This window comes from Onthophagus taurus, chromosome 3 (assembly GCF_036711975.1).
Source record: "Onthophagus taurus isolate NC chromosome 3, IU_Otau_3.0, whole genome shotgun sequence".
Classification (NCBI taxonomy): domain Eukaryota; kingdom Metazoa; phylum Arthropoda; class Insecta; order Coleoptera; family Scarabaeidae; genus Onthophagus; species Onthophagus taurus.
The window spans coordinates 5,063,645-5,078,542 of record NC_091968.1 but is presented as its reverse complement, the minus strand read 5'-3'; the positions used below and the strand labels follow the sequence as shown (position 1 = coordinate 5,078,542).

Here is a 14,898-nt window from a genome sequence, read left to right as displayed (position 1 = left end):
TTGCTATAAGAAAACTTTTATAACAAAAATTGTTGCAAATTTTATTGTTAACAATATTGCTTCCTTGCATTTTTGCTCTTAGATGCGTCAATATCGAGATAGAACGAAAATATGAAAATTTGATGAATTTATTGCTCTTTCAAGTTATTAAAGGTAACACTTGGGAATCGGAGCATGCTATAGGAAATCTTTTATAACAAAAATTGTTGCAAATTTTATTGTTAACAATATTGCTCCCTTGCACTTTTGCTCTTAGATACGTCAATATCGTGATAGATACGAAAATAGGGAAATTTGATGAATTTGTTGGTCTTTCAAGATATTAAAGGTAGCACTTGGGAATCGGAGCATGCTATAAGAAATTTTTATAACAAAAATTATTGCAAATTTTATTGTTAACAATATTGCTCTCTTGCACTTTTGCTCTTAGATACTTCAATATCGAGATAGATACGAAAATATGAAAATTTTATGAATTTGTTGCTTTTTCAAGTTATTAAAGGTAACACTTGGGAATCGGAGCATGATGTAGGAAATCTTTTATAACAAAAATTGTTGCTAATTTTATTGTTAACAATATTGCTCCCTTGCACTTTTGCTCTTAGATACGTCAATATCGTGATAGATACGAAAATATGAAAATTTGATGAATCTGTTGCTCTTTCAAGTTATTAAAGATAACACTTGGGAATCGGAGCATACTATAGGAAAACTTTTATAACAAAAATTGTTGCAAATTTTATTGTTAACAATATTGTTCCCTTGCATTTTTGCTCCTGGATACGTCAATATCGAGATAGATACGAAAATATAAAAATTTTATGAATTTGTTGCTCTTTCAAGTTATTAAAGGTAACATTTGGGAATCGGAGCATGCTATAGGAAATCTTTTATAACAAAAATTGTTGCAAATTTTATTGTTGACAATATTGCTCTCTTACACTTTTGCTCTTAGATACGTCAACATCGAGATAGATACGAAAATATGAAAATTTGATGAATTTATTGTTCTTTCAAGTTATTAAAGGTAACAATTGGGAATGGGAGCATGCTATAAGAAATCTGTTATAACAAAAATTGTTGCAAATTTTGTTGTTAACAATATTGCTTTCTTGTACTTTTGCTCTTAGATACGTCAATATTGAGATAGATACGAAAATATGAAAATTTGATGAATTTGTTGCTCTTTCAGGTTATTAAAGGTAACACTTCGGAATCGGAGCATGCTATAAGAAAACTTTTATAACAAAAATTGCTGCAAATTTTATTGTTAACAATATTGCTCTGTTTTGCTCTTAGATGCGTCAATATCTATTTTGACAATATTATATTTTGATCCGTTTTCAAATTAGGAAGGGGGTTTACTTATGACGCGTGCGATGGCAATATGGCAATATGGCAATATGGCAATATGGCAATATGGCAATGTCGCTCGAGGAACGTTGCCAGATCGTTGGTATATACTTTTATGTAATATAAGTAGGGTATTCTCATAAGGTACAATTTTTGTCGCAATTGTATTGATTTTAAGTACGATGTGTTTCATATTTTGTTCAAATTTTGAAAATCATTATATTAAGTGGTATATCGGTAGATCTATCGATAAATTGGTAGGGCAACGCTGCATAAAAGTGTCAAATTTAGTGACATCTATGTATAGAAAATTTAAGTTTAAATAATTTAAATAAATAAAATTGTTTGGAATAAGATGTTTTTATTGAGTCTTTTACGTATAAATCTACATTTAATTACATTAAATTACACATAAATCAACAAAGAACATTCATAAATGATAAAATGAGTTGATAAAATTCAATTAGTGCTTATATAAAATAAAATAAATAATAATATTATAAATATACACTAAATATTGCATTGTGGGGTACATATAGCATTTTTAAGTACCTTATAGCTTATAGTATAAGTTATTATAAATACATCATCACATCAAAGTACATTACAAACTATTTTTGATTTTCTTAAAACCAAAAACAATCTTACAATAAAAAATCATTATGAAAAGTCTTTTAAAATCAAATATCACACTCATTATTAAAATTAACACATTTTATAGAAATGATTAAAAAAAATCACTTTTCCTATTATTAAAGAAATCTTTTTTACCCACTCCATTAACATCCATATTTATGAGTAAAAGCGACATCTTGTGGTCGATAGGTAGTCATCGTGGTGTTCCTTCTAAAAGTATTCGAATTACTCTTATTGTGCGGATATAAATTCAGTGGTGGTAAATTTGGATTTTCAATCCTCGTGGGTGATGATACTTCCGGTCTCAAACTGAATCCCCTCCTTAAACTATTCCCGCCACTTAATCCTCCTAATCCTAACCCCAAACTCGAACATCTCATATCGGTGTTTCCCCCCAAAACGGCATATTGATGCTCCATATCGTCTAATTGATAACTTTCAATTAACGGAGTTGGATCTTCATAATCGTAATCAACAAAACCGTTATTTTCAAAAGTCCCTCCTTTATTTGCTTTTAAGGTCATTGTATAAGTTTGATAATCGTCAGGTATTTCAGTTTGAATAATTTGGTGATGATTAAGTTGATTGACCGTTGATGTTGGTTTGATATTAACATTTTCAATCGTCTCGTAATGATCATCGGCTTCAACGTAATCGACAAGATCCCTGGGGAACGTTTCCGAGATGAAATGTTGCGTTCCTCGAGGTGTTAAAGCAGCCCAAACCATGCGATTATCGGTTGGGTTTAAATTATGGGCGGTCGGATGATATAAAACGGTTTCAGATGGATGGAGAAGTTTATTAGTTGCGACCATGGTGTTCATTGAGCTGCAATCGCGCGGTTCATGAGGTTTTATTGGACGATGAACATCCCGAACGTGAACTGAACATTCGTTATGGCCAAACATGTTCATTCTAAAAGAATAAAAAAGATGTTTAAATATAAGTTATATTGATCAGAATAAACTTACTCTCTGCATTTCAGTAAAAACATTGCCAATAAAGCTCCAAGTAATAAAACACCAATTGAAGAAGCAACAAGAACTAAAAGCCATGTGTCGTCGATTCCAGAAACGGACCAACTTTCTATTTCTAAAAAACAAAATAAAGTCAAATATTTCAAATAATTGTTTATTATATAAGTACGAAGGCTTTACGGCCGGTGTGAATTAAACTAAGATTAGAACTAAAACTAGAACTAACACTAGAAACTTTCGGGTTTTGCCGTGCGTCTTTTAATAAAAGGTTTGACGTTTCGGATGCCATGTTGCAACCTTGCAATCGTTAGAAAAATGAAGGAACTGATAAAATCCACAGGAATTCCAGCAGAACAGCAGAAATGTTTGTTTGTGCAGGCGCCGGTACCACCAAGAATCTACGGACTACCGAAGATTCACAAACCAGACGTCCCCCTCCGCCCTATCGTCAGCGCCATCAACTCCCCAACATACCAGCTGGCTAAACATCTTGCAAAGATTTTGTCCCCCTTTACAGGTAACACGGAATCGTATGTCAGGGATTCTACACAATTTGTGGAATCGGTAAAAGGTGTAAAGCTGGATGCTGGGGATATGTTGGTAAGTTTCGATGTGGAATCCCTTTTTACTAGGGCACCAGTTAAGGATGCTGTAGAGGGTCTTCGCCGAAAACTCATTCCGGAGGGTTAACCAGGATACGTGCCAGATCTGGTGGAGTATTGCTTATCGTCGACGTATTTCAGCTAGAAAGGAGAATTTTACGAGCAGTTCGAAGGGGCAGCCATGGGATCTCCACTATCGCCAGTTATAGCTAATTTCTACATGGAATTATTCGAAGAGGACGCTTTGAAGAAGAGCCAGTGGAAACCAAAACTATGGCTTCGATATGTGGATGACACGTTTGTGATATGGCAACATGGTCAAAAACGGCTCCAAGAGTTCTTGGATCACTTGAACTCTCAACATCCTATGATTAAGTTCACCATGGAAACAGAAACTGCCAAAAAACTACCTTCCCTAGATGTGTTGGTCACCACGACGACAAATGGAGATATAGAACTTGGTGTATATCGAAAGAAGACCCATACCAACAGGTATTTACAGGCATGTGCACATCATCATCCCCAACAGAAGAGGTCCGTGATCCGTACATTATTTCAGCGAGCAGCGAGACTATGTGAAGGAGAGAACTTGAAGAAGGAGCAACACTTTCTACGAGGCGTGCTGCAGAAGAATGGATACACTTCGAGGGACATCAACCAGGCCATCAAGCAGCGAAAGCAGAAAGAGGACACGGTTTCAGGTGTAACGGAACGAATTGCTAGGCACCTCAAGAAGAACGACATCGTAGTGCGGTACGGCACGGTCAGCAAAATTCGGAACACACTCCCGATAGCCAAGGACAAACTAACTCCATTAAAAGGAGCGGGAGTCTATCGACTATCGTGTAGTTGTGGGAAGGTTTATGTTGGCCAAACTGGACGCAACGTCGAGTGCTGCATCAAGGAGCATGAGAGGGATGTAAGGCTGAAGAAGATCCAGCAGTCGGCGGTTGCGGAACATTGCCATGCAGAGGGGCACCGAATAGACTTCGAACAAACAAAGGTGCTGGCTAGGGACAACAGATACTATCAAAGACTGACAAGAGAAGCCATAGAGATTCACCGACATAAAAATAACGTCAACAGAGAGGATGGCTGGGAGCTTAGCAGAACATGGAAGATGGTGGTGAACACGAAGACCTCTTCCCGCCTCACACCGGACGCGACGCAATTAGTTATTAATTAGTTTGTAATTAGCGTTAACTGATTATTAATTAGTTTTTCCGACTTATATATAGTTACCGATTTTTTGATCTCGTCACTTCGAACCAGTTTCTGAAGAAGGTTGCAACATGGCATCCGAAACGTCAAACCTTTTATTAAAAGACGCACGGCAAAACCCGAAAGTTTCTAGTGTTAGTTCTAATCTTAGTTTAATTGTTTATTAAGTAACATTTTTGATTGGGAAGTTACTTCAGTTTGGAGATATAGATTTATTTGCACCTTTGCGATGAAGTTCGATGTAGTCGCTTTCCGATTGAACTTTGTTGGGCGGAAGCCAATTCTCGCAAAGTTGCGGTGACGAGCACGGAGTTCCATTCGTTATCAAATCCGGTATGTTCGGTTGAAGAAATGATGGAATCGGCGGTGGTGGTAAAAATAGAATTGTGTCTGGGGGTGGACCCAAGTCCAAACAATCTCCCAAACAACTCATTTACTGAAAAATTAAAAGCGAGCTTTATCAATTAAATAAAACTATAATTCATGTCATGATGCTTTAATACTTTTAAGTGGCTTTACGGACCCTTAACTTCGAGTTTAGTTAAAAGAGATTCAACGCTAAACTAACACAGCGTACACCTTGAAATTTCAGGAGGAGGTTCATCAATTGGCAAATAAAAGTGAAGGTCGACTTGTATGCTTTGACCCTGATATGACCTTAACCTTAAAATCTTTCCGAGGATGGAGAGATCGCTAGTTATCCATTAAAAGACTCTGTAATATTATAGACATTTCTGACATAGCTAAAAAAATTTTGATACACTGGAATTGATCTATGGGAAGTTTTTGAAAACAATAATTGAAATTGTCGTAGAGCTTCTGTAAATCTTGTAAAAATCTTTAAAATTGTTAGAAATACCAGGTTATGTTTACAAATCCATACATCATCTATGGAAAGTCACTCCAACTTTATTTCTAGAGATTAAGTTGTTACATATACACCAAATTAAAGCTAAAAACGTTCTCTTTTGAATGATATATGACAATCAATGAGTTTATCAAGGACAAAATTCAGATTTCTTTAATTTAAACTAACCTCAAAATGTCAAAAATAAATTAGTGGCTTTAATATTTTCTCTTATATTAAATTTGATCATTAACTGTAATATTTTTATGCATTACCGTAAAATTGACATAAGCGGAGAGAAAATGCTTGAGGATTATCTCTAAGATTAGACACCCAAACAACCCACTGCACAACGTAAGAAACGAGACTTGAACCTATAAGACTAAGACTAGACAGACTACAGAAGAAATTTTTAGACAACAGAAACAATTATGAAAAAATACATAAATTGTGTTTAAAGAGACAAGCTGCACAGATGGAAGTTGATCAGAGGAAAACAATATTCGAACTTTTTTCATAAATACTTATCTGATAATTATTAATAATATTGTTAAATTCTTTGTTGTAATTATAGCCAGCGGAAAAACCATTAGATCGATAGCTGTAATAAAGACTTATTTCTCTCTCTGACATTTATAGCTTTAATTTGAGGTATATATCATCAATTAAGTCCAACAAGTACAGATTGTACTTTTTATTAAACATTTCATTAACCTCTAAATGACAGAAAAACCTCTAAAAATCATTTCAACTTTATTTTTAGAGATTCAGCTATTATTTTTACATCAAATTAAAGCTAAAAAGTTCCTCTTTCGTACAATATATAAAAGTCGACGAGTTTATTAAGGAAAAAGTTGAGATTTTTTTATTTAAACTAATCTCAAAGTGTCAAAAATGAACAAATAACTTAAAACTTTTTTTTGAGGAAAATATCATTATTAACTATAATATTTTTATGGAATTCATTAAAGTAGAGGATTTTAGCTTTGATTTGAGATATAAAGCATCAATTAATTCCAACAAGTACAGATTGTACGATTTATTAAACATTTTATTACCCTCTAAATGACAGAAAAATCTCTAAAAATCATTTCAACTTTATTTTTTAGAGATTCAGCTATTATTTTGACATCAAATTAAAGCTAAAAAGCTCCTCTTTCGTACAATATATAAAAATCGACGAGTTTATTCAGGAAAAAGTTCAGGTTTTTTTATTTAAAGTAACCTCAAAGTGTCAAAAATGAACAAATTATTTAAAACCTTTCTTTTGAGGAAAATATTAATATTAACTATAATATTTTTATGGAATTCATTAAAATAGACGATTTTGGCTTTGATTTGAGATATAAATCATCAATTAATTCTAACAAATAGAGATTGTACGATTTATTAAACATATCATTAACCCCAAAATGACAAGAAAATCTCTAAAAGTCATTTTAACTTTATTTTTAGAGATTAAGGTGTTATTTTTACATCAAATTAAAGCTAAAAACGTCTTCTTTCGTACTATATATAATAGACTATTTTATTAAGGAAAAAATTGAAATTTTTTTATTTAAGCTAACCTCAAAGTGTCAAAAATGAACAAATAACAAAACTTTTTTTTGAAGAAAATATTATCAACTATAATATTTTTATGGAATTCCTTAAAGTTGACGGTTTTAGCTTTGATTTGAGATATATATCATCAATTAATTCCAACAAATGCAGATTGTACGATTTATTAAACATATCATTAACCCCAAAATGACAGAAAAATCTCTAAAAATAATTTCAACTTTATTTTTAGAGATTAAGCTATTATTCTTACATCAAATTAAAGCTAAAAACGTCCTTTTCCGTATTATATACAATAATCGACGAGTTTATTAACGAAAAAGTTGAGATTTTTGTATTTAAAGTAACCTCAAAGTGTCAAAAATGAACAAATTATTTAAAACCTTTCTTTTGAGGAAAATTAATATTAACTATAATATTTTTATGGAATTCATTAAAATAGACGATTTTGGCTTTGATTTGAGATATAAATCATCAATTAATTCTAACAAATAGAGATTGTACGATTTATTAAACATTTCATTAACCACAAAATGACAAAAAATATCTAAAAATCATTTTAACTTTATTTTTAGAGATTAAGGTGTTATTTTTATATCAAATTAAAGTTAAAAACGTCTTCTTTTGTACTATATATAATAATCGACTATTTTATTAAGAAAAATTGAAATTTTTTTATTTAAGCTAACCTCAAAGTGTCAAAACTGAACAAATAACTTAAAACTTTTTTTTGAAGAAAATATCATTATCAACTATAATATTTTTGTGGAATTCCTTAAAGTTGACGGTTTTAGCTTTGATTTGAGATATATATCATCAATTAATTCCAACAAATGCAGATTGTACGATTTATTAAACATTTCATTAACCTCAAAATGACAGAAAAATCTCTAAAAATAATTTCAACTTTATTTTTAGAGATTAAGCTATTATTCTTACATCAAATTAAAGCTAAAAACGTCCTTTTTCGTATTATATACAATAATCGACGAGTTTATTAAGGAAAAAGTTGAGATTTTTGTATTTAAAGTAACCTCAAAGTGTCAAAAATGAACAAATTATTTAAAACCTTTCTTTTGAGGAAAATTAATATTAACTATAATATTTTTATGGAATTCATTAAAATAGACGATTTTGGCTTTGATTTGAGATATAAATCATCAATTAATTCTAACAAATAGAGATTGTACGATTTATTAAACATTTCATTAAGCTCAAAATGACAAAAAAAATATCTAAAAATCATTTTAACTTTATTTTTAGAGATTAAGGTGTTATTTTTATATCAAATTAAAGTTAAAAACGTCTTCTTTCGTACTATATATAATAATCGACTATTTTATTAAGGAAAAAATTGAAATTTTTTTATTTAAGCTAACCTCAAAGTGTCAAAACTGAACAAATAACTTAAAACTTTTTTTTGAAGAAAATATCATTATCAACTATAATATTTTTGTGGAATTCCTTAAAGTTGACGGTTTTAGCTTTGATTTGAGATATATATCATCAATTAATTCCAACAAATGCAGATTGTACGATTTATTAAACATTTCATTAACCTCAAAATGACAGAAAAATTTCTAAAAATTGTTTCAACTTTATTTTTAGAGATTAAGTTGTTATTTTTACATCAAATTCAAGCTAAAAACGTCCTCCTTTCTACAATATATAATAATCGACGAGTTTATTAAGCAAAAAATTGAGATTTTTGTATTTAAAGTAACCTCAAAGTGTCATAAATGAACAAATTATTTAAAACCTTTTTTTTTTAGGTAAATATCATTATTAACTATAATATTTTTATGGAATTCATTAAAGTTAACGATTTTAGCTTTGATTTGAGATATAAATCATCAATTAATTCCAACAAATATAGATTGTACGATTTATTAAACATTTCATTAACCTCAAAATGACAGAAAAATCTCTAAAAATCATTTCAACTTTATTTTTAGAGATTAAGCTGTGATTTTTACATCAAATTCAAGCTAAAAACGTCCTCTTTCCTATAATATATAATAATCGACAAGTTTATTATGGAAAAAGTTGAAATTTTTTTATTTAAACTAACCTCAAAGTGTCAAAAATTAACAAATAATTTAAAACTTTTTTATGAAGAAAATATCATTATTAACTATAATATTTTTATGGAATTCATTAAAATAGACGATTTTAGCTTTGATTTGAAATATAAATCATCAATTAATTCCAGCAAATACAAATTGTGCGATTTATTAAACATTTCATTAACCTCAAAATGACAGAAAATTCTCTAAAAATCATTTCAACTTTATTTTTAGAGATTCAGCTATTATTTTTACATCAAATTAAAGCTAAAAACCTCCTCTTTCGTACAATATATAATAATCGACGAGTTTATTAAGGAAAAAGTTGAGATTTTTTTTTATTTAAACTAACCTGACAGTGTCAAAAATGAACATATATCTTAAACATTTCAAATTTGCAATGCAGTTCAAATTAATAATGTCAGATGCAGATGCTCAAATCGAATTTTGCAAGAATTTCGGAAAAGTTTGGTTTCTAGAAAAGTTGAAGATGACCAAAATAAATTTTTGAAAAAATGCAGAAAATAGATTAAAATTAAAGTAATTAATTCTCGTAAATTATTCATTATTCTCAGAAAATCTTTGGTAATGGCAATTATACAGACAAATACCTGGGTATTATAGCACCTAGGTGTTTCGTTGAAAAAGTTAACGACTTAACTTAGCTTGGTTGAAAATAATTAAGCAAATAATAAAGATACAATAAAGATAATAATAAATGAACTTACTCTATCTGATTTTGATTTATCTCTTGTCTCTCTGTCAATATTAATTAACATCCAAAGTAAATAAGATAAGGAGAATACCAATAAACGAGTCGAGCACCACTTTTTCCCTAAAAAACCCAAACCAATTCACCAAAAAGGGCAAACGACGATTTCGTTTCTATTTATCGATCCGATTTCACCCTACCATAAACCTTTGATACAGAGCTTTCGAGGCGCAAGCGCCTCTTTAGCTACACATATTGATCATTTTCAATGAAACTTAATGCCAAACCTTAATCCTATTAGACATTTTCCCAATATACAACAATTTTTACATTGTAATTACATTGTGTTCAATTTTTACGTTCTAACAACATCAAAAATTATATTTTTTTTTAACAAATTGAATTAACTCAAAGAAAAAAATATTTTTTTAATCGATTTTTTCTTATTTTAAATGAGATAACATCTTTTGGTGTTTGTTGTGCATTTGTATAATTGGAGGTATTTTTAAATAGTCTAGGAGGGGGGTTAACTTAAATGAGTGGGTAGTTTTAACGATATGTTTCAAAAATGGTAAAGCGCATGCGAGTTGTGGGCTTTGAATTGAGTATTAAATTATGGAATGAAGGTGTTTTGTTGTCAGATTGTGTTGGGCTTTTGGGGTGGAAAGGGAGCTCCGAAGGTTTTAGGTGAAGGTAACTTTAAAGTTATCTGATTAAAAATTAAATCGAATTTATATTTAATTTTTTTCTTGAAATTAACCGCAATGATTTGAAAAAAAAATATATTAAGGGGTAAGTTATAAATATTTTTTAAGTTAATTTTGACGTAACGATTTTGGCATTGTAAAAAAAGGTTAAAAATTTTTATTAATTTTTTGTTGTCAAAATAATAAACCCCACGAAGATTTAGCAAAGAAAAAAAAGGAAATGTGAAGGAATTTTATTCCCTTTTCTTTCTTGGGTTTGTTATGGTTCTTTTCTTGGTTAATTTTTATTCTTTGTATCTCGCCAAAGAAAATACGCTAAGAAGTTGAGGAAATAAACAAAAAAATGGGTTTGGCAAGCGCGAAAAGTGTGGTTTATTTACAGAAACAGGTAGGAAAATTATGGTAAAGGTTCGTAACTTTTTTCAAAATTTGTTTACTTACTTTAAAAAGAATCATTAAGATATTAATTGGCCTAGAAGACCGAACAAAAACAATCCTAAGAAATTAGAGCACAAATTTCTTGTTAATCATTATCGTTAATTCTCGAAATAATATTTCTTTAGACAGAAAAAACAACTCTAGTCATTATTACATAATAAATACAATGAAATAAATAATAAAATTATCAATTTCACCAAGTTAGAAAAACAAGAAAAAAATTAGAGTACTTTTCACCTTGAACAAATGTCCGTTTGTAAAGTTTTTGTCGATATCAGGATGATGTTTACACAGACGATGCTCAAAGAATGTTTATAAAAAAATACGTTAGATAGTAATGCCTATAATTAGTAGTACATCTTATTTTTCATGAAGGGAACATAATATTTTTTTAAATAATTATAAAATAAAGATAATCTATTTATATAAAGATCAAATTAACTGGGAAATTATATAAAATCGTCTACGATAAGTTAATCGAGGAAAAATTGAGAAAATTTTTCAATTCGAATTATCTTGGTTGGTTAAAAATGTTTTATTAACAAATTTGATCATTAACTGTCATGTTTTTATGTTTTATCTTAAATTAGATGATTCTTGCTTCAATTTGGGATATAAATAATTAGTTAATTCCAACAAATATAGATCGTACGATTTTTGAAATATTTCATTAACCTGAAAAATGACCGAAAATATTTTTAAGAATCACTTTATTTTTAGAGATTAAGGTGTTATTTTTATACCAAATTAAAGCTAAAAACGTTCTTTTTCGAATGATATATCACAATTAATGAGTTTATCAACAAAAAAAATCTGATTTCTTTTATTTAAGCTAATCTCAAAATGTCAAAAATAATATATATAGCTTTATTATTTTTTTTCTATGAAACTTGGTTATTAACTATAATATTATATAATATATTGTTTTGAGGTATAGATCATCAATTAAGTATATTTTATTAATCATTTCATTAAGCTCAAAATGACAAAAAGATCTCTAAAAATCATTTCAACTTTATTTTTATAGATTAAGGTATTATTTTTACATCAAATTAAAGCTAAAATCGTTCTCTTACATACTATATATAATAATCCACGAGTTTATTAAGGAAAAAGGAAAAAGTTGAGATTTTTGTATTTGAAGTAACCTGAAGGTGTTAAAAATGATCAAATAACTTAAAACTTTTTGTTGAAGAAAATATCATTATTAACCATAATATTTTTATGGAATTCATTAAAATAGAGGATTTCAGCTTTGATTTGAGATATAAATCATCAATTAATTCCACCAAATACAGATTGTGCGATTTATTAAACATTTAATTAACCTCAAATTGACAGACACATTTCGAAAAATCATTTCATCTTTATTTTTAGAGTTTAACGTGGCATTTTTACATCAAATTAAAGCTAAAAACGTCCTCTTAGATACTATATGTAATAATCGACGAGTTTAATAAGGAAAAAGTTGAGATTTCTGTATTTGAAGTAACCTCAAAGTGTCAAAAATGATCAAATAATTTAAAACTCTTTTTTGAGGAAAATATCTTTATTAACTATAATATTTTTATAGAAATCATTAAAATAGACAATTTTAGCTTTGATTTGAGATATAAATCATCAATTAATTCCAACAAATACAGATTGTACGATTTATTAAACATTTCATTAACCTTAAAATGGCAGAAAATACCTCTAAAAATCATTTCAACTTTATTTTTAGAGATTAAGGTATTATTTTTACATCAAATTAAAGCTAAGAACGTCCTCTTTCGTACTATATATAAAAATAATCGAGTTTATTAAGGAAAAAGTTACGATTTTATTGTTTAAACTTACCTCAATATGTTAAAAATAAACAAATATCTTAAAATTTCTTTTTGAAGAAAATATTAAACATAATCTTTTTATGGAATTCATTAAAATAGAGGATTTTAGCTTCGATTTGAGATATAAATCATCAATTAATACCAACAAATACAGATTATACGATATATTAAACATTTCTTTAACCTCAAAATGGCAGAAAAATCTCTAAAAATCATTTCAACTTTATTTTTAGAGATTAAGGTGGCATTTTTACATCAAATTACAGCTAAAAATGTCCTCTTTCGTACTATATATAAAAAACATCGAGTTTATTAAGGAAAAAGTTGAGATTTTTTTTATTTAAAGCAACCTCAAATTGACAAAAATTAACAAATAATTTAAAACTTTTTTTTGAAGAAAATGTCATTATTGACCATAACATTTTTATGGAATTTATTAAAATAGACGATTTTAGCTTTGATTTGAGATATAAATCATCAATTAATTCCAACAAATACAGATTGTGCGATTTATTAAACATTTCATTAACCTCAAAATGACAGAAAAATCTCTAAAAATCATTTTAACTTTATTTTTAAAGATTAAGGTATTATTTTTACATCAAATTAAAGCTAAAAGCGTCCTGTTTCGTACTATTTATAAAAATCGACGAGATTATTAAGGAAAAAGTTGAGATTTTTTTATTTAAAGTAATAACCTCAAAGTGTCAAAAATGATCAGATAACTTAAAACTTATTATTGAAGAAAATATCAGTATTAACTATAATATTTTTTTAGAATTCATTAAAATAGACGATTTTTGCTTTGATTTGAGATATAAATCATTAATTAATTCCAAGAAATACGGATTGTACGATTTATTAAACATTTCATTAATCTCAAAATGACAGGAAAATGTCTAAAAATCATTTCAACTTTATTTTTAGAGATTAAGGTGTTATTTTTACATCAAATTAAGGCTAAAAATGCCCTCTTTCGTGCTATATATAATAATCGACGAGTTTATTAAGGAAAAAGTTTAGATTTTTTTATTTAAACTAATCTCAAAGTGTCAAAAATTGACAAATAATTTAAAACTCTTTTTTGAGGAAAATATCTTTATTAACTATAATATTTTTATGGAATTTATTAAAATAGACGATTTCAGCTTTGATTTGAGATATAAATCATCAATTAATTCAAACAAATACATATTGTACGATTTATTGAACATTTCATTAACCTCAAAATGACAAAAAGACCTCTAAAAATCATTTCAACTTTATTTTTAGAAATTAAGGTATTATTTTTACATCAAATTAAAGCTAAAAACGTCCTCTTTCGTGCTATATATAATAATCGACGTGTTTATTAAGGAAAAAGTTGAGATTTTTGTATTTAAACTAACCTCAAAGTGTCAAAAATGATCAAATAACTTAAAACTTCTTTTTTAAGAAAATATCGTTATTAACTATAACATTTTTATGGAATTCATTAAAATAGACGGTTTTAGCTTTGATTTGGGATATAAATCATCAATTAATTCCAACAAATACAGATCGTAGGATTTATTAAACATTTCATTAACCTCAAAATGACAGAAAAATGTCTAAAAATCATTTCAACTTTATTTTTAGAGATTAAGGTATTATTTTTACATCAAATTAAAGCTAAAAACGTCCTCTTTCGTACTATATATAATAATCGACGTGTTTATTAAGGAAAAAGTTGAGATTTTTTTATTTAAACTAACCTCAAAGTGTCAAAAATGATCTAATAACTTAAAACTTGTCTTTGAAGACAATATCATTATTAACCATAATATTTTTATGGAATTCATTAAAATAGACGACTTTAGCTTTGATTTGGTATATAAATCATCAATTAAGTCCGAGAAATACAGATTGTATGATTTATTAAACATTTTATTAACCTCAAAATGACAAAAAGAACTCTAAAAATAATTTCAA

General features: G+C 28.4%; 2 protein-coding genes across 4 annotated transcripts in view; one reads left to right on the top strand and one right to left on the bottom strand.

Annotated features, from left to right (window-relative positions):
- Positions 1-1,694: 1,694 nt before the first annotated feature.
- On the bottom strand, positions 1,695-10,155 carry LOC111417731 (uncharacterized). Its single transcript, XM_023050097.2, has 4 exons — positions 9,991-10,155; positions 5,012-5,225; positions 2,961-3,081; positions 1,695-2,904 (listed from the first exon to the last, which is right to left on the bottom strand). Exons 2-4 carry the CDS (start codon positions 5,220-5,222, stop codon positions 2,133-2,135), a joined length of 1,104 nt encoding a protein of 367 aa, XP_022905865.1. The 5' UTR covers positions 5,223-5,225; positions 9,991-10,155; the 3' UTR covers positions 1,695-2,132.
- Positions 10,156-10,628: 473 nt separating this feature from the next.
- The window catches only part of LOC111417733 (potassium channel subfamily K member 1-like), a 31,502-nt gene continuing 27,232 nt past the window's right edge, over positions 10,629-14,898 (top strand). The window contains exon 1 of one of the 3 annotated variants that reach the window (XM_023050102.2): positions 10,629-10,766. Coding sequence is in view for 2 of the 3 variants with exons in the window: in XM_023050100.2 (XP_022905868.2) it covers positions 11,025-11,069 (45 nt within the window). In the remaining variant the exon portion in view is untranslated. Of the gene's footprint in view, positions 10,767-10,865; positions 11,090-14,898 lie in introns of those variants that run through there. The other 2 variants (XM_023050100.2, XM_023050101.2) reach the window with 2 other exon arrangements.